Source organism: Dendropsophus ebraccatus, chromosome 5 (genome assembly GCF_027789765.1).
Source record: "Dendropsophus ebraccatus isolate aDenEbr1 chromosome 5, aDenEbr1.pat, whole genome shotgun sequence".
NCBI lineage: Eukaryota > Metazoa > Chordata > Amphibia > Anura > Hylidae > Dendropsophus > Dendropsophus ebraccatus.
The window spans coordinates 7,590,760-7,616,185 of NC_091458.1; the positions used below are offsets into that span (position 1 = coordinate 7,590,760).

The window sequence follows — 25,426 nt, forward strand, 5'->3', positions numbered from 1 at the left end:
TCTATCTCCTATCTATCTATCTCCTATCTATCTATCTATCTATCTATCTATCTATCTATCTATCTATCTATCTATCTCCTATCTATCTATCTATCTATCTATCTCCTATCTATCTATCTATCTATCTATCTCCTATCTATCTATCTATCTATCTCCTATCTATCTATCTATCTATCTATCTATCTCCTATCTATCTATCTATCTATCTATCTATCTATCTATCTATCTATCTATCTATCTATCTCCTATCTATCTCCTATCTATCTATCTATCTATCTATCTATCTATCTATCTATCTCCTATCTATCTATCTATCTATCTATCTATCTATCTCCTATCTATCTATCTATCTATCTATCTATCTATCTATCTATCTACCTATCTATCTATCTATCTATCTATCTATCTATCTATCTATCTCCTATCTCCTATCTATCTATCTATCTATCTATCTATCTATCTATCTATCTATCTATCTATCTATATATCTATCTCCTATCTATCTCCTATCTATCTATCTATCTATCTATCTATCTATCTATCTCCTATCTATCTATCTATCTATCTATCTATCTATCTATCTATCTCCTATCTATCTCCTATCTATCTATCTATCTATCTATCTATCTATCTATCTATCTATCTATCTCCTATCTATCTATCTATCTATCTATCCATCCATCCATCTCTCTATCTCTCACCTGTGTGTTGCTCTCTCTCCGCAGGCTCTGAAGGTATTACAGGATATGAGTAGTTCGGCTCAGTCGGCTCCGGTTCCTCAGTCCTCCAGAAAGGCTAAGAGTATTCCGCTGCAGACCTTTGAGGTATGTCGGAGGCCTTTCTGTAGGTGTCAGTGTGTATGTATATATATATATATATATATATATATATATATATATATATATATATATATAGTGATTCTCGAACATAATCGGTTCTGGAAGGCTGTTCGAGAACTGAGCTGTAAGTTCCCATACGGAACAATGTAAATCTAATTAATTGGTTCTTACAGTCTGTGGGTCACCCGGCCTACAGAGCATAAAAACGCTCCATGTTCCCTGCAACAGTGAGAGGCAGGAGCGGGCGGCTATTTAAACTTGCCGCCGTGCTCCTGCTCCTCTCAGCTGCGGGGGACACCGAAGTGGAGAATCCCATCATAATGAGGGAATCCCCACTTCTTTACAGGGTGTCCCCCGCAGCTGAGAGGAGCAGGAGCACGGCGGCAAGTTTAAATAGCCGCCCGCTCCTGCCTCTCACTGTTCCCAAAAACCTTTATCTGTCAGCTGCCAGTTATCCCCCTGATTTTGTTTGAGTAGTGAGCAAAACATCTCAGGGAAATTAAGTTCTAATACTCCTCCACTACTGGGCTTCTGGATCTCACAGTCACTTATATACACTGATATAGTATTACAGTCACTTATATACACTGATATAGTATTACAGTCACTTATATACACCCTCATGTTGTGATCGCTCCTGTACTGATATAGTATTACAGTCACTTATATACACCCTCATCTCCTGATCGCTCCTGTACTGATATAGTATTACAGTCACTTATATACACCCTCATCTCCTGATCGCTCCTGTACTGATATAGTATTACAGTCACTTATATACACCCTCATCTCCTGATCGCTCCTGTACTGATATAGTATTACAGTCACTTATATACACCCTCATCCCCGAATCGCTCTGGTACTGATATAGTATTACAGTCACTTATATACACTGATATAGTATTACAGTCACTTATATACACCCTCATCTCCTGACCGCTCCTGTACTGATATAGTATTACAGTCACTTGTATACACTGATATAGTATTACAGTCACTTATATACACCCTCATCTCCTGACCGCTCCTGTACTGATATAGTATTACAGTCACTTGTATACACCCTCATCTCCTGATCGCTCCTGTACTGATATAGTATTACAGTCACTTGTATACACCCTCATCTCCTGACCGCTCCGGTACTAATATAGTATTACAGTCACTTATATACACCCTCATCTCCTGATCGCTCCTGTACTGATATAGTATTACAGTCACTTGTATACACCCTCATCTCCTGACCGCTCCGGTACTAATATAGTATTACAGTCACTTATATACACCCTCATCTCCTGATCGCTCCTGTACTGATATAGTATTACAGTCACTTATATACACTGATATAGTATTACAGTCACTTATATACACTGATATAGTATTACAGTCACTTATATACACCCTCATCCCCGAATCGCTCTGGTACTGATATAGTATTACAGTCACTTATATACACTGATATAGTATTACAGTCACTTGTATACACTGATATAGTATTACAGTCACTTATATACACCCTCATCTCCTGATCGCTCCTGTACTGATATAGTATTACAGTCACTTATATACACCCTCATCTCCTGATCGCTCCTGTACTGATATAGTATTACAGTCACTTATATACACCCTCATCCCCGAATCGCTCTGGTACTGATATAGTATTACAGTCACTTATATACACTGATACAGTATTACAGTCACTTATATACACCCTCATGTTGTGATCGCTCCGGTACTGATATAGTATTACAGTCACTTATATACACCCTCATCCCCGAATCGCTCTGGTACTGATATAGTATTACAGTCACTTATATACACTGATACAGTATTACAGTCACTTATATACACCCTCATCTCCTGACCGCTCCGGTACTAATATAGTATTACAGTCACTTATATACACCCTCATCTCCTGATCGCTCCGGTACTGATATAGTATTACAGTCACTTTTATACACTGATATAGTATTACAGTCACTTATATACACCCTCATCTCCTGATCGCTCTGGTACTGATATAGTATTACAGTCACTTATATACACCCTCATCTCCTGACCGCTCCGGTACTGATATAGTATTACAGTCACTTATATACACTGATATAGTATTACAGTCACTTATATACACTGATATAGTATTACAGTCACTTATATACACCCTCATCTCCTGATCGCTCCGGTACTGATATAGTATTACAGTCACTTGTATACACTGATATAGTATTACAGTCACTTATATACACCCTCATCTCCTGATCGCTCTGGTACTGATATAGTATTACAGTCACTTATATACACTGATATAGTATTACAGTCACTTATATACACTGATATAGTATTACAGTCACTTATATACACCCTCATCTCCTGATCGCTCCGGTACTGATATAGTATTACAGTCACTTGTATACACCCTCATCTCCTGACCGCTCCGGTACTGATATAGTATTACAGTCACTTATATACACCCTCATCCCCGAATCGCTCTGGTACTGATATAGTATTACAGTCACTTATATACACTGATATAGTATTACAGTCACTTATATACACCCTCATCCCCGAATCGCTCTGGTACTGATATAGTATTACAGTCACTTATATACACTGATATAGTATTACAGTCACTTATATACACTGATATAGTATTACAGTCACTTATATACACCCTCATCCCCGAATCGCTCTGGTACTGATATAGTATTACAGTCACTTATATACACTGATATAGTATTACAGTCACTTATATACACCCTCATCTTCTGATCGCTCTGGTACTGATATAGTATTACAGTCACTTATATACACTGATATAGTATTACAGTCACTTATATACACCCTCATCTCCTGATCGCTCCGGTACTGATATAGTATTACAGTCACTTATATACACCCTCATCTCCTGACTGCTCTGGTACTGATATAGTATTACAGTCACTTATATACACCCTCATCTCCTGATCGCTCCTGTACTGATATAGTATTACAGTCACTTATATACACCCTCATCTCCTGATCGCTCTGGTACTGATATAGTAATACAGTCACTTATATACACTGATATAGTATTACAGTCACTTATATACACCCTCATCTCCTGACCGCTCCGGTACTGATATAGTATTACAGTCACTTATATACACCCTCATCCCCGAATCGCTCTGGTACTGATATAGTATTGCAGTCACTTATATACACCCTCATCTCCTGATTGCTCTGGTACTGATATAGTATTACAGTCACTTATATACACTGATATAGTATTACAGTCACTTATATACACTGATATAGTATTACAGTCACTTATATACACCCTCATCTCCTGATCGCTCCGGTACTGATATAGTATTACAGTCACCTATATACACCCTCATGTTGTGATCGCTCCGGTACTGATATAGTATTACAGTCACTTTTATACACTGATATAGTAATACAGTCACTTATATACACCCTCATCTCCTGATCGCTCCGGTACTGATATAGTATTACAGTCATTTATATACACCCTCATCTCCTGATCGCTCCGGTACTGATATACCGTATTTTTCGCTTTATAGGACGCACCTTTTGATAAGACGCACCCCTGATTTTAGGGGAGAAAAATAGAAAAAAAAATATTTTGCTCATTGTCACAGTTTGGAGATAGCATATAGTGCCCACATAGTAGCCAATCCCCCATAAAGTGCCCCACATAGTAGCCAGTGCCCCCCATAGTAGCCAATCCCGCCATAGTAGCCAATCCCCCCATAGTAGCCAGTGCCCCCATAGTAGCCAGTGACCCCCATAGTAGCCAGTGACCCCCATAGTAGCCAGTGCCCCCATAGTAGCCAGTGACCCCCATAGTAGACAGTGACCCCCATAGTAGCCAGTGACCCCCATAGCAGCCATTTCCCCCCCTAAAACAACAAACCAGTAACTCACCTGTCCGGCAGCCCCAGCAGCTCCTGTCTCCCGTCGGCCGTGCGCACTTCCGACATCCTCCGGGCACAGGCAGCGGGGTACAGAGACGCTGCCTGTGCCGGAAGTGTCCTGCAACCTCTATCATGAATGATAGAGGCTGCAGAACACATCCAGGACACAGGCAGTCTCTGTACCCAGCTGCCTGTGCCCGGAGGATGTCAGAAGTGCGCACGGCCGACGGGAGACAGGAGCTGCTGGGGCCGCCGGACAGGTGAGTTCCGGGACCACCTCCGCCCGCTCGCTCAGCTGACAGCCGATCAGGAGCCCAGGAAAGTGCTGCTCATTGCACTTTCCCGGGCTTCTGATCAGCTCAGCTGAGCGGCGATGGAGGGGCAGGCTGGGCGGGCGGAGGGGATCGCTCAGAGCCGCTCACTATGCATATGCATAGTGAGCGGCAATACAGGGGGCGGGCGGGACGGCTTCCATGCGGTGCTCTGCACTGCTTGGGAGCCGTCTTCGCTTTATAAGACGCACTTAGATTTTCCTCCCACTTTGGGAGGAAAAAAAGTGCGTCTTATAAAGCGAAAAATACGGTAATATTACAGTCACTTTTATACACTGATATAGTATTACAGTCACTTATATACACCCTCATCTCCTGACCGCTCTGGTACTGATATAGTATTACAGTCACTTATATACACCCTCATCCCCGAATCGCTCTGGTACTGATATAGTATTACAGTCACTTATATACACTGATATAGTATTACAGTCACTTATATACACCCTCATCTCCTGACCGCTCCGGTACTGATATAGTATTACAGTCACTTATATACACTGATATAGTATTACAGTCACTTATATACACCCTCATCCCCGAATCGCTCTGGTACTGATATAGTATTACAGTCACTTATATACACTGATATAGTAATACAGTCATTTATATACACCCTCATCTCCTGATCGCTCCTGTACTGATATAGTATTACAGTCACTTGTATACACCCTCATGTTGTGATCGCTCCGGTACTGATATAGTATTACAGTCACTTATATACACCCTCATCTTCTGATCGCTCTGGTACTGATATAGTATTACAGTCACTTATATACACTGATATAGTAATACAGTCACCTATATACACCCTCATCTTCTGATCGCTCTGGTACTGATATAGTATTTCAGTCACTTATATACACTGATATAGTATTACAGTCACTTATATACACCCTCATCTCCTGATCGCTCCGGTACTGATATAGTATTACATTCACTATCAGGACCACATGGCTCACTGGGGGGAGGAGACAGCTGAGCAGTCGGCCGTCCTCTGATATCCCCCATAGGCCCTATGTACGTCCTCCTGTACGTCCGGAGGTGTCAGTCTCCTGACCTGACGTCGCTCTTACCCCCCGCAGGTGAAGCTGGACATGCTGGACCTCACCAAGATTGTGAAATCCCAGAAGTACACGCTGACTGTGGATGTGGATGGGGGGAAACTTGTGGTGATGAAGAAGGTGAAGGAGGCGCAGGAGGACTGGAACACCTTCCCCCACGACAAGAGTGAGTGCCGTCTGCCCTGCTGCTTCAGGGTTCTCATAGAGCCTCCCCTGCATTGCATTGTGGTAGATGTAGTGTATACATAGGCAGCAGTCAGACAGTGAGTGGTAAGGTGTCTGTACACTCATCCCATCCCTCCCTCTGCCCCTCCAGTCCGACAGTTGATCAAGTCCCAGCGGATGCCGTCCAAGCTGGGAATCGTGTTTGAGAAGGAGAAGGATAAAACGCAGCGGAAAGACTTCATCTTCGTCAGCGCCCGGGTAAGATCACATGGCTAAGCTTAAAGGGGTTGCATGGACCTTTAACCCCTTAAGGTCAATGCCAATTTTAGTTTTTGCGCTTTTGCTTTTTCCTCCTTGTGTTTAAAAGGCCATAGCACTTGTATTTTTTCACCTGGAAACCCACATGAGCCCTTATTTTTTGCGCCACTAATTGTACTTTGCAATGACAGGCTGAATTTTTGCACAAAGTACACTGTGAAACCAGAAAAAAATTTAATGTGCGGTGAAATTGAAAAAGAAAACGCATTTCTTTTATTTGGAGGGTATTTGTTTCTACGCCGTTGTTAACAAATATATGTTCCTTAACAATAGCAGCTCCCTGTGGAATGACCTCTTTACGGGTCACAGAGCGTGCTCAGTAATGTCTCACAATCATCTCAAGGGGACAGATTCTGTCTATTGCCTTCTATGTCCACGAGTCTTGCTGCAAAGCATGTCACTAAATGCTGTTAAGAGCCGCCCAGGCAAGTCAGAAAATAGAAACAAATTAGAATAAAAGAACAAGTTTTAGTATCTGACGCTAATGGGTGAAAGAAAATGTAGGTGGCACCTTCCCTTTAAAGGGCTTGTCCATCCTGTGTGTGAGGAAGCTTAGCTCACAGTATACTATAATGGATGGCCCTGTGTCCTCTCCTCTCTCCAGAAGCGAGAAGCCTTCTGCCAGTTACTTCAGCTGATGAAGAACAAGCACTCGAACCAAGACGAGCCCGACATGATCTCCATCTTCATTGGCACCTGGAACATGGGTGAGAACAAACTATATATATATATAAAATGTGTCAGTTCTGCCAGTGGCCACTAGATGTCAGCAGAGCTGTGGTAAAGCGGATCTCGCCTTACTACCTGCTGTAAACCAATCACCAGTTCACCTGTGTGCCTCCTCTTCCACAGGAAGTGTTCCACCCCAGAAGAACATCACCTCCTGGATGGGCTCCAAGGGGTTAGGGAAGACGCTGGACGAGATGGCGGTCACCATACCTCACGATATCTACGTTTTCGGAACGCAGGAGAATTCTGTGGGGGATAAGGAGTGGGTGGATTTCCTGAGGGTCATGCTGAAGGAGTGCACAGAGCTGGACTACCGGCCGGTAGGTGTGGGGGGACGGCCCACGGTGACATTGTGTCTGGCACACGGTGAGGCTGAGCTGTAGTGTCTCCGGCAGGTCGCCATGCAGTCCTTGTGGAATATTAAGATAGTCGTCCTGGTCCGTGTGGAGCACGAGAACAGGATATCGCACGTCAGCACGTCCAGTGTCAAGACCGGGATCGCCAACACCCTGGGTGAGGAAGACTGGGGGCTTCATGGCCTGCACTCTGTGTGATGGCTGTCAGGGGGAAGCAGGGGCTTATGGGAGACAAGATGGCTAATGTAATGGTGTCTGCTCTTCACACAGGAAATAAAGGAGCGGTGGGGGTGTCCTTCATGTTTAACGGGACTTCATTCGGCTTTGTGAATTGTCACCTGACCTCAGGAAATGAGAAAACTGCAAGGTAGGTTCCAGCTGATGCTGTCCTGCAGGGAGGTGGTGGTGCTGTCCTGCGGGGAGATGGTGGTGCTGTCCTGCGGGGGGAGGTGGTGGTGCTGTCCTGCGGGGGGAGGTGGTGGTGCTGTCCTGCAGGGAGGTGGTGGTGCTGTCCTGCGGGGGGAGGTGGTGGTGCTGTCCTGCGGGGAGATGGTGGTGCTGTCCTGCGGGGAGATGGTGGTGGTGTTGGTGCTGTCCTGCGGGGGGAGGTGGTGGTGCTGTCCTGCGGGGAGATGGTGGTGCTGTCCTGCGGGGAGATGGTGGTGGTGTTGGTGCTGTCCTGCGGGGGGAGGTGGTGGTGCTGTCCTGCGGGGGGAGGTGGTGGTGCTGTCCTGCGGGGGCAGGTGGTGGTGCTGTCCTGCGGGGGGAGGTGGTGGGGCTGTCCTGCGGGGGGAGGTGGTGGGGGGCTGTTCTGCAGGGAGGTGGTGGGGGGCTGTCCTGCGGGGAGGTGGTGGTGTTGCTGTCCTGCGGGGAGATGGTGTTGCTGTCCTGCGGGGAGATGGTGTTGCTGTCCTGCGGGGAGGTGGTGGTGCTGCTGTCCTGCGGGGAGGTGGTGGTGGGGGGCTGTTCTGCGGGGGGAGGTGGTGGTGCTGCTGTCCTGCGGGGAGGTGGTGGTGCTGCTGTCCTGCGGGGAGGTGGTGGTGCTGCTGTCCTGCGGGGAGGTGGTGGTGCTGCTGTCCTGCGGGGAGGTGGTGGTGCTGCTGTCCTGCGGGGAGGTGGTGGTGCTGCTGTCCTGCGGGGAGGTGGTGGTGCTGCTGTCCTGCGGGGAGGTGGTGGTGCTGCTGTCCTGCGGGGAGGTGGTGGTGGGGGGCTGTTCTGCGGGGGGAGGTGGTGGTGCTGTCCTGCGGGGAGGTGGTGCTGCTGTCCTGCGGGGAGGTGGTGGCGCTGCTGTCCTGCGGGGAGGTGGTGGTGGGGGGCTGTTCTGCGGGGAGGTGGTGGTGGTGCTGTCCTGCGGGGAGGTGGTGGTGGTGCTGTCCTGCGGGGAGGTGGTGGTGGGGGGCTGTTCTGCGGGGAGGTGGTGGTGGTGCTGTCCTGCAGGGAGGTGGTAGTGGGGGGCTGTCCTGCGGGGAGGTGTTGCTGCTGTCTTGCGGGGAGGTGGTGGGGCTGCTGTTCTGCGGGGAGGTGGTGGTGCTGCTGTCCTGCGGGGAGGTGGTGTTGCTGTCCTGCGGGGAGGTGGTGGTGCTGTCCTGCGGGGAGGTGGTGGTGCTGTCCTGCGAGGAGGTGGTGGTGCTGCTGTCCTGCGGGGAGGTGGTGGTGCTGTCCTGCGGGGAGGTGGTGGTGCTGTCCTGCGGGGAGGTGGTGGTGCTGTCCTGCGGGGAGGTGGTGGTGCTGTCCTGCAGGGAGGTGGTGGTGCTGCTGTTCTGCGGGGAGGTGCTGCTGTCCTGCAGGGAGGTGGTGGTGCTGCTGTCCTGCGGGGAGGTGTTGGTGCTGCTGTTCTGCGGGGAGGTGCTGCTGTCCTGCAGGGAGGTGGTGGTGCTGCTGTCCTGCGGGGAGGTGGTGGTGCTGCTGTCCTGCGGGGAGGTGGTGGTGCTGCTGTTCTGCGGGGAGGTGGTAGTGCTGTCCTGCGGGGGGAGGTGTTGGTGCTGTTCTGCGGGGAGGTGACAGCGAGGGGGTGGTGCGGCGGGGTGCAGTGCTGTGGGAGGAGGTGGTGCTGTCCTGCGGGTAGGAGGTGGCGCTGTAGTCTTGTATGACATCTTCCTCTGTTGTCCCACGATCAGGAGGAATCAAAATTACCTGGACATCCTGCGGCTCCTGTCTCTGGGGGATAAACAGCTGAACTCATTTGACATCTCCCTGCGCTTCACTCACCTCTTCTGGTTTGGGGACCTGAACTACCGACTGGACATGGATGTGCAGGTGAGGCCGCTGTGTGGCTGTGCAGGTGAGGCCGCTGTGTGGCTGTGCAGGTGAGGCCCCTGTGCAGATGAGGCCGCTGTGCGGGGGAGGCCGCTGTGTGGCTGTGCAGGTGAGGCCGCTGTGTGGCTGTGCAGATGAGGCCGCTGTGTGGCTGTGCAGGTGAGGCCGCTGTGTGGCTGTGCAGGTGAGGCCGCTGTGTGGCTGTGCAGGTGAGGCCGCTGTGTGGCTGTGCAGGTGAGGCCGCTGTGTGGCTGTGCAGGTGAGGCCGCTGTGTGGCTGTGCAGGTGAGGCCGCTGTGTGGCTGTGCAGGTGAGGCCGCTGTGTGGCTGTACAGGTGAGGTTGCTGTGTGGCTGTGCAGGTAAGGCCGCTGTGTGGCTGTGCAGGTGAGGCCGCTGTGTGGCTGTGCAGGTGAGGCCGCTGTGTGGCTGTACAGGTGAGGCCGCTGTGTGGCTGTGCGGGTGAGGCCGCTGTGTGGCTGTACATGTGAGGCCGCTGTGTGGCTGTGCAGGTGAGGCCGCTGTGTGGCTGTACATGTGAGGCCTCTGTGTGGCTGTGCAGGTGAGGCCGCTGTGTGGCTGTTTGGGTGAGGCCGCTGTGTGGCTGTGCAGGTGAGGCCGGGCTCTATGGAGTTACCCAGTACAGTATTCCTTTATGTCGCACACTCAGCTCCTCTATATCGCACTATTACAGGAGATCCTGAACTTCATCAGCCGGAAGGAGTTTGAGCCTCTGCTGAAAGTCGATCAACTCAACCTGGAGAAGGAGAAGAACAAGATCTTCTTACGATTCAGTAAGACCTGGATCCTTGACTATAACCCTCCTCATGTGACATCATCCCCTCTGTCCTACCATACCTCCTCCCCCCGATGACATCATCTCCTCTATCCTACCATAACCCCTCCTCCTCTGTGACATCATCCCCTCTATCCTACCATAACCCCTCCTCCTCTGTGACATCAACCCCTCTATCCTACCATAACACCTCCTCCTCTGTGACATCATCCCCTCTATCCTACCATAACCCCTCCTCCCATCTGACATCATCCTCCCTATCCTAATATAACCCCCTCCTCCCCTGTGACATCATCCTCCCTATCCTACCATAACCCCTCCTCCCCTGTGACATCATCCCCTCTATCCTACCATAACCTCTCCTCACGGTGACATCATCCCGTCTATCCTACCATAACCCCTCCTCCCGGTGACATCATCCCCTCTATCCTACCATAACCCCTCCTCCCGGTGACATCATCCCCTCTATCCTACCATAACCCCTCCCCCTGTGACATCATCCACTCTATCCTACCATAACCCCTCCTCCCTTGTGACATCATCCCCTCTATCCTACCATAACATTATCCCCTCTATCCTACCATAACCCCTCCTCCCGGTGACATCATCCCTCTATCCTACCATAACCCCTCCTCCCCTGTGACATCATCCCCTCTATTCTACCATAACCCCTCCTCCCCTGTGACATCATCCCCTCTATTCTACCATAACCCCTCCCCCTGTGACATCATCCCCTTTATCCCATAATCCCTCCATCCTCCCTGTGACATCATCCCCTCTATCCTACCATAACTCCTCCCGATTACATCATCCCCTCTATCCTATGATCCCTCCATCCTCCCAGTGACATCATCCCCTCTATTCTATGATCCCTCCATCCTCCCAGTGACATCATCCCCTCTATCCTATGATCTCTCCATCCTCCCGGTGACATCATCCCCTCTATCCTATGATCCCACCATCCTCCTGGTGACATCATCCCCTCTATCCCTATCATAACCCCTCCTCCCGGTGACATCATCCCCTCTATCCTATGATCTCTCCATCCTCCTGGTGACATCATCCCCTCTATCCTATGATCCCTCCATCCTCCTGGTGACATCATCCCCTCTATCCTATGATCCCTCCATCCTCCCGGTGACATCATCCCCTCTATCCTATGATCCCTCCATCCTCCCGGTGACATCATCCCCTCTATCCTATGGAGGCATCATCCCCTCTATTCTACCATAACCCATAGATCCCTCCATGCTGACTGTCTCTGTATTCCGTCCCTCTGTCACAGATGAGGAAGAGATCACGTTCCCCCCCACCTATCGCTATGAGCGCGGCTCCCGGGACACCTACGTTTGGCACAAGCACAAGCCCACTGGGGTGAGTAGTCCCGGCCCCCCTGCTGTATGTATGGTGTGGTGTGCTGTCACCGTCCTCCATGCTGATGTTTTCCATCCCCTGTGTGTGCGGTGGGCAGCGCCTCCCCAAGATGTTTCGGTACCCGCGGCTGATCGTTGTCTTTCTGCTGTATTTCAGGTCCGGACTAATGTTCCCTCCTGGTGTGACCGGATCCTGTGGAAATCCTACCCGGAGACCCACATGATATGTAACTCATATGGTAAGCGCTGATCTCCAGGCAGGGGGGGCAGTAGTGTAGTTGATCTGCGGGTGAGGCCAGGAGTGTAGCTGATCTCCTGGTGGGGGCAGGAGTGCAGATGATCTCCAGGCAGAGGCAGGAGTGTAGCTGATCTCCTGGTGGGGGCAGGAGTGTAGCTGACCTGTAATCTGGGGTCTCTTGCTTTTCTACAGGCTGCACTGATGACATCATGACCAGTGATCACTCTCCTGTATTCGCATCATTCGAGGTCGGGGTGACATCACAGTTTGTCTCTAAGAAAGGTCGGTGATTACCATTAAAGTTATTCCTTAAAGTGTCCCTGATGTTATAACTTTCAAAAATGTAAATCGGCAGGAGATGTAATACAAAGCAGGACTGCAAGTTACATTCGTTACATACAGCTGTACTTACCTGTATCCAGGTCCAGTCTCCTGAAGGCTGCTATATAACAGCTATACTTACTGTATACAGGTCCAGTCTCCTGAAGGCAGCTATATACCAGCTATACTTACTGTATCCAGGTCCAGTCTCCTGAAGGCTGCTATATAACAGCTATACTTACTGTATACAGGTCCAGTCTCCTGAAGGCAGCTATATAACAGCTATACTTCCTGTATCCAGGCCCAGTCTCCTGCTATATGACAGCTATACTTACTGTATCCAGGCCCAGTCTCCTGAAGGCAGCTATGTAACAGCTATACTTACTGTATTCAGGTCCAGTCTCCTGAAGGCAGCTATATAACAGCTATACTTACTGTATCCAGGTCCAGTCTCCTGAAGGCAGCTATATAACAGCTATACTTACTATATCCAGGTCCAGTCTCTTGAAGGCAGCTATATAACAGCTATACTTACTGTATCCAGGTCCAGTCTCCTGAAGGCTGCTATATACCAGCTATACTAACTGTATCCAGGTCCAGTCTCCTGAAGGCAGCTATATAACAGCTATACTTACTGTATCCAAGTCCAGTCTCCTGAAGGCAGCTATACTTACTGTATGCAGGTCCAGTCTCCTGAAGGCAGCTATATAACAGCTATACTTACTGTATCCAGGTCCAGTCTCCTGCTATATGACAGCTAGCTTACTGTATCCAGGTCCAGTCTCCTGCTATATGACAGCTATACTTACTGTATCCAGGTCCAGTCTCCTGAAGGCAGCTATATAACAGCTATACTTACTGTATCCAGGTCCAGTCTCCTGAAGGCTGCTATATAACAGCTATACTTACCATATCCAGGTTCAGTCTCCTGAAGGCTGCTATATAACAGCTGTACTTACTGTATCCAGGTCCAGTCTCCTGAAGGCTGCTATATAACAGCTATACTTACTGTATCCAGGTCCAGTCTCCTGAATGCTCCTATATAACAGCTATACTTACTGTATCCAGGTCCAGTCTCCTGAAGGCAGCTATATAACAGCTATACTTACTGTATCCAGGTCCAGTCTCCTGAAGGCTGCTATATAACAGCTATACTTACTGTATCCAGGTCCAGTCTCCTGAAGGCTGCTATATAACAGCTATACTTACTGTATACAGGTCCAGTCTCCTGAAGGCAGCTATATAACAGCTATACTTACTGTATCCAGGTCCAGTCTCCTGCTATATGACAGCTATACTTACTGTATCCAGGTCCAGTCTCCTGCTATATACCAGCTATACTTACTGTATCCAGGTCCAGTCTCCTGCTATATACCAGCTATACTTACTGTATCCAGGTCCAGTCTCCTGCTATATACCAGCTATACATACTGTATCCAGGTTGTATATAGCCGTCCTGCTTTCTATCACATCTCCTGTTTACATTGTGATAGTCATAACATCAGGGACCCTTTATAAGGCGGCACCCGTCTGTAGTGTGGCCGTTGTCCTCCATCTTCCTGGGGTCCCCCCTGAGCTGACGCTCTGTCCCCTCTGCAGGGCTCCTGAAGACGTCGGAGCAGGCGTACATAGAGTTTGAGTGTATAGAAGCCATTGTGAAGACGGCCAGCAGAACCAAGTTCTTTATAGAGTTCTATTCTGGGTGTCTGGAAGGTGAGTGGTCACTGGGGAGGAGGCTGGGGCCCCGCATTACCAGTAAGAGGGACTGTCCCTTTAAGAAGATGTGCCCCCTCCCTCCGCTGGAGCCACAGTAATGGGGACTGTCCCTTTAATAAAATGTCCCCCCCCCCCCCCCCCCACAGAGTACAAGAAGAGCAGCGAGAACGACAGTCAGAGCATCGACAACATCAACTTCCTGAAGGTCCAGTGGTCGTCCCGGCAGCTGCCCACGGTGAGTGAGTCTGCAGAGCATCATGCCCTGTGATGTGTGCTGCAGAGTATTACACCTCTGACCTCTCTAGTGATCTGCAGAGCATTGCTCTGTCCTCTATTCCTCTTGACAGATACATAGTGATACATCCTGCAGATAATTACATCCCTGGCCTCTAAAGATCTGCAGAGCATCACTCTGTTCAGTCTCCCTCCTGACATGCACATAGTGATACATCCTGCAGAAGATTGCCCCTGCCCTGTAGTCCAGCAGCTGTCACCAGGTGGCGCTCTTGGTGGGCGGAGTTTTAGCTGTGATGTCATTCTTTGCTCTTGCAGCTCCGCCCCATCCTGTCTGAGATCGAGTACCTGCAGGACCAGCACTTACTACTGACGGTGAAGTCCATGGACGGCTATGAGTCGTACGGTGAGGATCCCCAGGGGGCGCCATACATCAGGTGACACTGTACGGAGCTGGGAGGTGATCACATGACCCTGTCATTCCACCGGTAGGTGAGTGCGTGATCGCACTGAAGTCCATGATCGGCAGCACGTCGCAGCAGTTCCTGACCTATCTGTCCCACCGGGGGGAGGAGACCGGAAACATCCGGGGGTCCATGAAGGTGCGGGTGCCCGCCGAGCGCATGGGGACCCGAGAGCGCCTGTACGGTAAGAGAAGGAACGGTGCGGGGGGGGGGGGGGGGGGGCGCGTAGGACCCGGCAGTCACATGACCTTACCACCCCCTGCTCTGTCTCTAGAATGGATCAGTATCGACAAGGATGAAACCGGAGCCGTGAAAGGGAAACCGCCCTCCATGTCCCGGCCCAACCACGAGTACACCAAGTAAGGCCCCTCCCCCTGCTCTCTGCCCCCTCCCCCTGCTCTGTGCTCCCCCCCCCCTCCCTGCTCTCTGCCCCCTCCCCCTGCTCTCTGCCCCCTCCCCCTGCTCTGTGCCCCCCCCCTCCCTGCTCTGTGCCCCCCTCCCTGCTCTTTGCCCCCCCCCCCGCTCTTTGCCCCCCCTCCCTGCTCTTTGCCCCCCCCTCCCTGCTCTTTGCCCCCCCTCCCTGCTCTTTGCCCCCCCTCCCCGCTCTTTGCCCCCCCTCCCTGCTCTTTGCCCCCCCTCCCTGCTCTTTGCCCCCCCTCCCTGCTCTTTGCCCCCCCTCCCCGCTCTTTGCCCCCCCTCCCTGCTCTTTGCCCCCCCTCCCTGCTCTTTGCCCCCCCCCGCTCTTTGCCCCCCCCTCCCTGCTCTTTGCCCCCCCCCCGCTCTTTGCCCCCCCTCCCTGCTCTTTGCCCCCCCGCCACTCTTTGCCCCTCCTCCCTGCTCTTTGCCCCCCCTCCCTGCTCTTTGCCCCCCCTGCTCTCTGCCCCTCCCTGCTCTCTGCCCCCCCTACTCTCTGCCCCCTGCCCCTCCCTGCTCTCTGCCCCCCCTACTCTCTGCCCCCTGCCCCTCCCTGCTCTTTGCCCCCCCTTCCCTGCTCTGTGCCCCCCCTCCCTGCTCTTTGCCCCCCCCCCCCCACTGCTCTGTGCCCCCCCCTGCTCTCTGCCCCCTCCCCCTGCTCTCTGCCCCCCCCCTGCTCTCTGCCCCCTCCCCCTGCTCTCTGCCCCCTCCCCCTGCTCTCTGCCCCCTCCCCCTGCTCTCTGCCCCTCCCTGCTCGGGGTCCCCCTGCTCTGTGCCCCCCCCCGCTCTCTGCCCCCTCCCCCTGCTCTACACAACCTCTTCCCTCTGCTCTGTGCCCCCTCCCCCTGCCCTGTAGCACCTCCCCCTGCACCCCTTCTCTGCTGTGCCCCCTTGCCCGATCTGTGCCCCTTCTCCCTGCTCTAAACCCCTCCCCCGCTCTACACCCCTCCCCCTTCCCTGCTGTGCCCACCTTCTTCCAGCTGTGCCCCCTAGCCTGATCTGTACCCCCTTCTCCACTCTACACCCCTCCCCCCATGTGCAACCACTCCCACCCCCGTTGGTTTATGATGTCATCGATCCATTCTCGTCTCCCTCTGTTCACAGACCAATCAGCAAGAAGCCGCCGGCCGAGGCTCCAGCACCCACGCTCGGGAAGTTGTTTGAGGAACCAGAGAAAGTTCAGGTTCACGTCACCGGCCGCCCACCTGCTGCCCTGCCCGGCACCGTCAAGGAGGACCCGGCACTGGCACGGTGAGGGTGGGGCTGAGGGGGGCACTGTCTGCAGCCCAGTGATCAGGTGATACGGTGTAACAGCAGAATAGTGAGTGCAGCTCTGGAGGATAAAACATGATGTAACAGCCTAATAGTGAGTGCAGCTCTGGAGGATGATACATGATGTAACAGCAGAATAGTGAGTGCAGCTCTGGAGGATAAGACATGATGTAACAGCAGAATAGTGAGTGCAGCTCTGGAGGATGATACATGATGTAACAGCAGAATAGTGAGTGCAGCTCTGGAGGATGAGACACGATGTAACAGCAGAATAGTGAGTGCAGCTCTGGAGGATGAGACATGATGTAACAGCAGAATAGTGAGTGCAGCTCTGGAGGATGAGAAATGATGTAACAGCAGAATAGTGAGTGCAGCTCTGGGGATCAGACATGGTGTAACAGCAGAATAGTGAGTGCAGCTCTGGAGGATGAGACATGATGTAACAGCAGAATAGTGAGTGCAGCTCTGGAGGATGAGACATGGTGTGCCGCAGAGCTTGATCTTTGTGTTTCGCCCCCTGCAGGTGTAAGATGGAGGCGCAGATGGAGGGGGACGGCCTGGGCTCTAAGAACAGCTTCAATAACCCGGCCTACTATGTCCTGGAGGGCGTCCCCCACCAGCTGATACCCCCGGAGGGGCAGGTGACCTCCTCCTCAGCGGCTCCTAAGAACAAGGTGCAGATCACGGTGCCGTCTCAGCGTCGTCAGTTCCAGCAGGGCAGCGGGGGGCGCAGCGAGGAGGCCTCCTCTGATGAAGATGGGGGCACCCTCAATCTGCCTCCCCCCGACTTCCCTCCCCCGCCTCTCCCCAAGTCGGCTGAGTTTGAGATGCTGGACAATCCTTTCTACATGACATCCAGTGAGCTGCACTCCAGACCCTGCGAGGAGGCCGATCAGCGCAAAGTGCGGGTGGGCGTGACCTTCAGCGAGCCCCCCGAAACCAAGTATCACCCCAAAACCCAGTCCCGGCCTCCCATCCCCTCCCCCCAGTACATGGCAGAGCCGCACGGCAGCCCCGCACACCAGGACGACCGCTCCTGCTCCGTGCTGCAGATGGCGCGCACCCTCAGCGAGGTGGACTATTCCGGCAATAAGGCGGAGTCCCAGAGCCGCTCCGCCCACAAAAGCAAAATGGAGCTGCCCCCCCGCGGCCTGGACTTCGGCCGCCCCCTCGTCTTCCCACCGCACTGCATCCGGGAGAGCATCCAGGAGGACCTGGCCGAGGAGGTAGGAGCCCACCCTGCGGACCCCCGTATCATATATATATATAATATACTTGTGTAGTCATCCAGCCGTATCCTCTCCTCCCTTACAGGCTGCGTACCAGGGAGGCCGCAACTCTCTGCAGGGCTCCAGCGTGGGCGAGTGGCTCCGGGCCATCGGGCTGGAGAGATACGAGGAGGGGCTGATCCACAACGGCTGGGACGACCTGGAATTCCTCAGGTACGGCCGCTCCGTATACCGGACCCCCTGTACTGCCCTCCAGCTGTTACTACAACTCCCATCAGGCCTGGACAACAGATGGCATCAGTGCCGCAGCGGATATAGTGGCTGCCGCTCAGTGTCAGGCAGCTGCTCCAGGGGTGTAAAACAGGTCGTCTCTGGATGGGCGGAGAAGGCTGCCTGCATGCTAGTATGTGGGGGAGGAGGGGTAATGGTCCCCCCCCTCCAGACTGTCCTGTATACACCCAGCAGTCCTGTATACACCCAGCAGTCCCAGCTATACACCCAGCAGCCCTGTATCCACCCAGCAGTCCTGTACACACCCAGGAGTCCCATCTATTCACCCAGCAGCCCTGTATACACCCAGCAGCCCTGTATACACCCAGCAGTCCCATCTATACACCCAGCAGCCCTGTACACACCCAGCAGCCCTGTATACACCCAGCAGTCCTGTATACACCCAGTAGTCCTGTATACACCCAGCAGTCCCATCTATACACCCAGCAGCCCTGTACACACCCAGCAGCCCTGTATACACCCAGCAGTCCTGTATACACCCAGTAGTCCTGTATACACCCAGCAGTCCCATCTATACACCCAGCAGTCTTGTACACACCCAGCAGTCCCAGCTATACACCCAGCAGCCCTGTATACACCCAGCAGCCCTGTATCCACCCAGCAGTCCTGTACACACCCAGGAGTCCCATCTATTCACCCAGCAGCCCTGTACACACCCAGCAGCCCTGTATACACCCAGCAGTCCTGTATACACCCAGCAGTCCTGTATACACCCAGCAGTCCCATCTATACACCCAGCAGTCCCATCTATACACCCAGCAGTCCCATCTATACACCCAGCAGTCCCATCTATACACCCAGCAGTCCCATCTATACACCCAGCAGTCCTGTATACACACAGCAGTCCCATCTATACACCCAGCAGTCCTGTATACACCCAGCAGCCCTGTATACACCCAGCAGCCCTGTATACACCCAGCAGTCCTGTATACACCCAGCAGCCCTGTATACACCCAGCAGCCCTGTATACACACAGCAGTCCCATCTATACACCCAGCAGTCCTGTATACACCCTGCAGCCCTGTATACACCCAGCAGTCCTGTATACACCCAGCAATCCCATCTATATACCCAGCAGTCCCATCTATATTCCCAGCAGTCCTGTATACACCCAGCAGTCCCAGCTATACACCCAGCAGTCCCAGCTATACACCCAGCAGTCCTGTATACACCCAGCAGTCCTGTATACACCCAGCAGTCCCAGCTATACACCCAGCAGTCCCAGCTATACACCCAGCAGTCCTGTCTATACACCCAGCAGTCCTGTATACTCCCAGCAGTCCCAGCTATACACCCAGCAGTCCCAGCTATACACCCAGCAGTCCTGTCTATACACCCAGCAGTCCTGTCTATACACCCAGCAGTCCTGTCTATACACCCAGCAGTCCTTTATACTCCCAGCAGTCCCAGCTATACACCCAGCAGTCCTGTCTATACACCCAGCAGTCCTGTCTATACACCCAGCAGTCCTGTCTATACACCCAGCAGTCCTGTCTATACACCCAGCAGTCCTGTCTATACACCCAGCAGTCCCATCTATACACCCAGCAGTCCCATCTATACACCCAGCAGTCCTATTTATACACCCAGCAGTCCCGTCTATACACCCAGCAGTCCCATCTATACACCCAGCAGTCCCATCTATACACCCAGCAGTCCCATCTATACACCCAGCAGTCCTATTTATACACCCAGCAGTCCCAGCTATACACCCAGCAGTCCCAGCTATACACCCAGCAGTCCCAGCTATACACCCAGCACTATGTAATAACATATATTCTGCTGCCCCCTACTGGTGAGCACTATGTAATAACATATATAATCCTGCTGCCCCCTACTGGTGAGCACTATGTAATAACATATATATCCCGCTGCCCCCTACTGGTGAGCACTATGTAATAACATATATATCCCGCTGCCCCCTACTGGTGAGCACTATGTAATAACATATATAATCCTGCTGCCCCCTACTGGTGAGCACTATGTAATAACACCATATGTCCCGCTGCCCCCTACTGGTGAGCACTATGTAATAACACCATATGTCCCGCTGCCCCCTACTGGTGAGCACTATGTAATAACATATATATCCTGCTGCCCCCTACTGGTGAGCACTATGTAATAACATATATCCCGCTGCCTCCTACTGGTGCTCACCAGTAGGGGGCAGCAGGATATATATATGTTATTGCATAGTGCTCACCAGTAGGGGGCAGCAGGATATATATGTTATTACATAGTGCTCACCAGTAGGGGGCAGCGGGACATATGGTGTTATTACATAGTGCTCACCAGTAGGGGGCAGCAGGATATATATGTTATTACATAGTGCTCACCAGTAGGAGGCAGCAGGATATATATTATTACATAGTGCTCACCAGTATGGGGCAGCGGGATATATATATATATGTTCTTACATAGTGCTCACCAGTAGGGGGCAGCGGGATATATGTTATTACATAGTGCTCACCAGTAGGGGGCAGCAGGATATATATGTTATTACATAGTACTCACCAGTAGGGGGCAGCGGGACATATGGTGTTATTACATAGTGCTCACCAGTAGGGGGCAGCGGGATATATTTGTTATTACATAGTGCTCACCAGTAGGGGGCAGCGGGATATATGTTATTACATAGTGCTCACCAGTAGGGGGCAGCAGGATATATATGTTATTACATAGTGCTCACCAGTAGGGGGCAGCAGGATATATATGTTATTACATAGTGCTCACCAGTAGGGGGCAGCGGGACATATGGTGTTATTACATAGTGCTCACCAGTAGGAGGCAGCGGGACATATGGTGTTATTACATAGTGCTCACCAGTAGGGGGCAGCGGGACATATGGTGTTATTACATAGTGCTCACCAGTAGGGGGCAGCAGGATATATATGTTATTACATAGTGCTCACCAGTAGGAGGCAGCAGGATATATATATGTTATTACATAGTGCTCACCAGTAGGAGGCAGCAGGATATATATGTTATTACATAGTGCTCACCAGTAGGGGGCAGCGGGATATATATGTTATTACATAGTGCTCACCAGTAGGGGGCAGCGGGATGTATATGTTATTACATAGTGCTCACCAGTAGGGGGCAGCGGGATATATTTGTTATTACATAGTGCTCACCAGTAGGGGGCAGCGGGATATATGTTATTACATAGTGCTCACCAGTAGGGGGCAGCAGGATATATATGTTATTACATAGTGCTCACCAGTAGGGGGCAGCAGGATATATATGTTATTACATAGTGCTCACCAGTAGGGGGCAGCGGGACATATGGTGTTATTACATAGTGCTCACCAGTAGGAGGCAGCGGGACATATGGTGTTATTACATAGTGCTCACCAGTAGGGGGCAGCGGGACATATGGTGTTATTACATAGTGCTCACCAGTAGGGGGCAGCAGGATATATATGTTATTACATAGTGCTCACCAGTAGGAGGCAGCAGGATATATATATGTTATTACATAGTGCTCACCAGTAGGAGGCAGCAGGATATATATGTTATTACATAGTGCTCACCAGTAGGGGGCAGCGGGATATATATGTTATTACATAGTGCTCACCAGTAGGGGGCAGCGGGATGTATATGTTATTACATAGTGCTCACCAGTAGGGGGCAGCGGGATATATATGTTATTACATAGTGCTCACCAGTAGGAGGCGGCAGGATATATATGTTATTACATAGTGCTCACCAGTAGGGGGCAGCGGGGTATATGGTGTTATTACATAGTGCTCACCAGTATGGGGCAGCGGGATATATATGTTATTACATAGTGCTCACCAGTAGGGGGCAGCGGGATATATATATATGTTATTACATAGTGCTCACCAGTAGGAGGCGGCAGGATATATATGTTATTACATAGTGCTCACCAGTAGGGGGCAGCAGGATATAATGGTGTTATTACATAGTGCTCACCAGTAGGGGGCAGCGGGATATATGTTATTACATAGTGCTCACCAGTAGGGGGCAGCGGGATATATATGTTATTACATAGTGCTCACCAGTAGGGGGCAGCGGGATATAATGGTGTTATTACATAGTGCTCACCAGTAGGGGGCAGCGGGATATATGTTATTACATAGTGCTCACCAGTAGGAGGCAGCAGGATATAATGGTGTTATTACATAGTGCTCACCAGTAGGGGGCAGCGGAATATATATGTTATTACATAGTGCTCACCAGTAGGGGGCAGCAGGATATATATGTTATTACATAGTGCTCACCAGTAGGAGGCAGCAGGATATATATGTTATTACATAGTGCTCACCAGTAGGGGGCAGCAGGATTATATATGTTATTACATAGTACTCACCAGTAGGAGGCAGCAGGATATATGGTGTTATTACATAGTGCTCACCAGTAGGGGGCAGCGGAATATATATGTTATTACATAGTGCTCACCAGTAGGGGGCAGCAGGATATATATGTTATTACATAGTGCTCACCAGTAGGAGGCAGCAGGATATATATGTTATTACATAGTGCTCACCAGTAGGGGGCAGCAGGATTATATATGTTATTACATAGTACTCACCAGTAGGAGGCAGCAGGATATATGGTGTTATTACATAGTGCTCACCAGTAGGGGGCAGCGGAATATATATGTTATTACATAGTGCTCACCAGTAGGGGGCAGCAGGATATATATGTTATTACATAGTGCTCACCAGTAGGAGGCAGCAGGATATATATGTTATTACATAGTGCTCACCAGTAGGGGGCAGCGGGACATATGGTGTTATTACATAGTGCTCACCAGTAGGGGGCAGCGGGGTATATGGTGTTATTACATAGTATTGTACAGATATTACCCCCCCATGTGCAGCGGTCTCCTGATAATCTGCCATGGTGCTGGGCTGCTGCTTCTCCCCAGGAGTCAGTCTGAGCAGGGCGAGCTGCAGTATAAATCATGGCTGACATCTAGCGCTGTCCCCTTGTGTCTTGCAGTGACATTGTGGAGGAGGATCTGGAGGAGGCGGGGGTGCTGGACCCGGCCCACAAGAAGCTCATCCTGGACAAGCTGCAGCTCAGGAAGTAGGAGCGCCCCCTGGCTGCCGTCTGCTGCACCTTACCCCTCATCACTGAAGCCTTACGCAGGATATTCCTGCCAGCTGTGTTGCTGGACACCGGCGCCGCCCTTCCCCCGTCCTTCTAGACATTTCTATAGATTTGATGTGTTTTTATCCTAGTTACTAACGTTCCCCGGTCGCAGCTTCTCGTTGCCGCCGGCGATCACCCTTTGTTTTTTATTTGTACTTTTTCTATATATTTAATACGTTTTCACATTTCAATGTTAGACCAAAATGGCCGCCGCGCCCGTCCTGGACTCTCTTGGTGTCGCTGCCGCCGGCCGCCATCTTGTCTACGGTTATTACACACTGGTGCCTTATAAAGCTCCCGGACTTATACAGTGTTATGGGGAGCGAGACCCTGTGACCCCGTGACCCCGCTGATTCATCCTTCAAAGGGAATGGCATCTTCTGGGCCAATCACATTTCACGATGCTGGATCTGAGGCTGGGGGTCATGGTGGATGAGGAATGCTGCCCCCTGCTGGACTGTGTGTAACTGCAACTGTGTATCATCTGTGCTGGTGGTGATAGAAAGATGGAGGGTGACACGGTGGGGGTCCCGGACTTAAGGGGGGGGCAGAATTATCACATTGTACGACCCGTATATACCTGACAAGGACCACCATGTTATATCATGGTGTATTCTCTAGTCCCAGCCAGAGCTGCACTCACTATTCTTCTGTTTCATCATATCCTATACTCCACCCACCTCCAGAGCTGCACTCACTATTCTGCTGTTTCATCATATCCTATACTCCACCCACCTCCAGAGCTGCACTCACTATTCTGCTGTTTCATCATATCCTATACTCCACCCACCTCATTGCCAGAAGGTGCAGAGGGGCCTCTTGGATTGTAAATGAAGCTCCAGATGTGATGCTCAGAAGTGATAGTGGGAGGGGCCAATATGGGTAGGAGGGGCTTATCAGAAATAGCCGGAGCATTGCTTATGATGATGCAGGTGAATAGTGACCTCATCCATCACTCATACAGTCTTACTGCCCCTGGTATAGTGCCACTGCCGCTGACGGGCACATCACTGCCAGCAGGAATTGCAGGGCCCTGCATTGAAAAGTCACAGGCAGCAGGGGGCGCTCTACTTGTCTGCTGATCGTACAGCCGTATTATGTGTTCATACATTTCTATGGGAGGTTCATTACCATTGTGGGACATCCTGGCCATAGCGCCCCCTGGTGCTGGATGGTGGTAATGAGCCAATAATAAGGGAAATGACTGACCGGCCTCCATGTTGTGGCCTGGGTAAGCGGCTGCACTAACACTGCCCCATGTTACCCAATAATAACTGTGTGTTTCAGAATAAAAGAGAAACTGAATCGTTTCCCGACTGAAAATGGCTGAAAATTATCGATTTCCTATACCTGCAAGTCTCTTAGAGGGGAACTTATACAGTCACTGTATAACTGAATAAGTAACACATTGTATACCGATCCCTGTGCTGTATCCTGCTGGGAGGACCACAGTATATAGATATAATACTGCTCCTATATACAGGAATATAACTACTATAATACTGCCCCCTATATACAGGAATATAACTGCTATAATACTGCTCCTATATACAGGGATATAACTACTATAATACTGCTCCTATATACAGGGATATAACTACTATAACACTGCCCCCTATATACAAGAATATACTACTATAATACTGCTCCTATATACAGGAATATAACTACTATAATACTGCTCCCTATATACAGGAATATAACTACTATAATACTGCTCCTATATACAGGAATATAACTACTATAATACTGCCACATATATACAGGAATATAACTACTATAATACTGCTCCTATATACAGGAATATAACTACTGTAATACTGCTCCCTATATACAGGAATATAACTACTATAATACTGCTCCCTATATACAGGAATATAACTACTATAATACTGCTCCTATATACAGGGATATAACTACTATAATACTGCTCCTATATACAAGAATATAACTACTATAATACTGCTCCCTATATACAGGAATATAA

General features: G+C 50.5%; 1 protein-coding gene across 3 annotated transcripts in view; it reads left to right on the forward strand.

Annotated features, from left to right (window-relative positions):
- INPPL1 (inositol polyphosphate phosphatase like 1) overlaps window positions 1-24,749 on the forward strand; it is a 67,014-nt gene extending 42,265 nt beyond the window's left edge. For all 3 annotated transcript variants that reach the window (XM_069969431.1, XM_069969432.1, XM_069969433.1), the window contains 21 exons: window positions 726-824; window positions 6,171-6,315; window positions 6,466-6,572; window positions 7,237-7,339; window positions 7,485-7,681; window positions 7,757-7,874; window positions 7,988-8,084; window positions 9,835-9,973; window positions 10,665-10,764; window positions 12,052-12,140; window positions 12,297-12,378; window positions 12,570-12,659; window positions 14,298-14,411; window positions 14,561-14,649; window positions 14,967-15,054; window positions 15,141-15,296; window positions 15,387-15,471; window positions 16,631-16,777; window positions 17,322-18,024; window positions 18,113-18,240; window positions 23,287-24,749. In XM_069969431.1, coding sequence (XP_069825532.1) covers window positions 726-824; window positions 6,171-6,315; window positions 6,466-6,572; window positions 7,237-7,339; window positions 7,485-7,681; window positions 7,757-7,874; window positions 7,988-8,084; window positions 9,835-9,973; window positions 10,665-10,764; window positions 12,052-12,140; window positions 12,297-12,378; window positions 12,570-12,659; window positions 14,298-14,411; window positions 14,561-14,649; window positions 14,967-15,054; window positions 15,141-15,296; window positions 15,387-15,471; window positions 16,631-16,777; window positions 17,322-18,024; window positions 18,113-18,240; window positions 23,287-23,377 — 2,967 coding nt within the window. In that variant the 3' untranslated portion in view covers window positions 23,378-24,749. The remainder of the gene's footprint in view (window positions 1-725; window positions 825-6,170; window positions 6,316-6,465; window positions 6,573-7,236; window positions 7,340-7,484; window positions 7,682-7,756; window positions 7,875-7,987; window positions 8,085-9,834; window positions 9,974-10,664; window positions 10,765-12,051; window positions 12,141-12,296; window positions 12,379-12,569; window positions 12,660-14,297; window positions 14,412-14,560; window positions 14,650-14,966; window positions 15,055-15,140; window positions 15,297-15,386; window positions 15,472-16,630; window positions 16,778-17,321; window positions 18,025-18,112; window positions 18,241-23,286) is intronic.
- The last annotated feature ends 677 nt before the right edge of the window (window positions 24,750-25,426 follow it).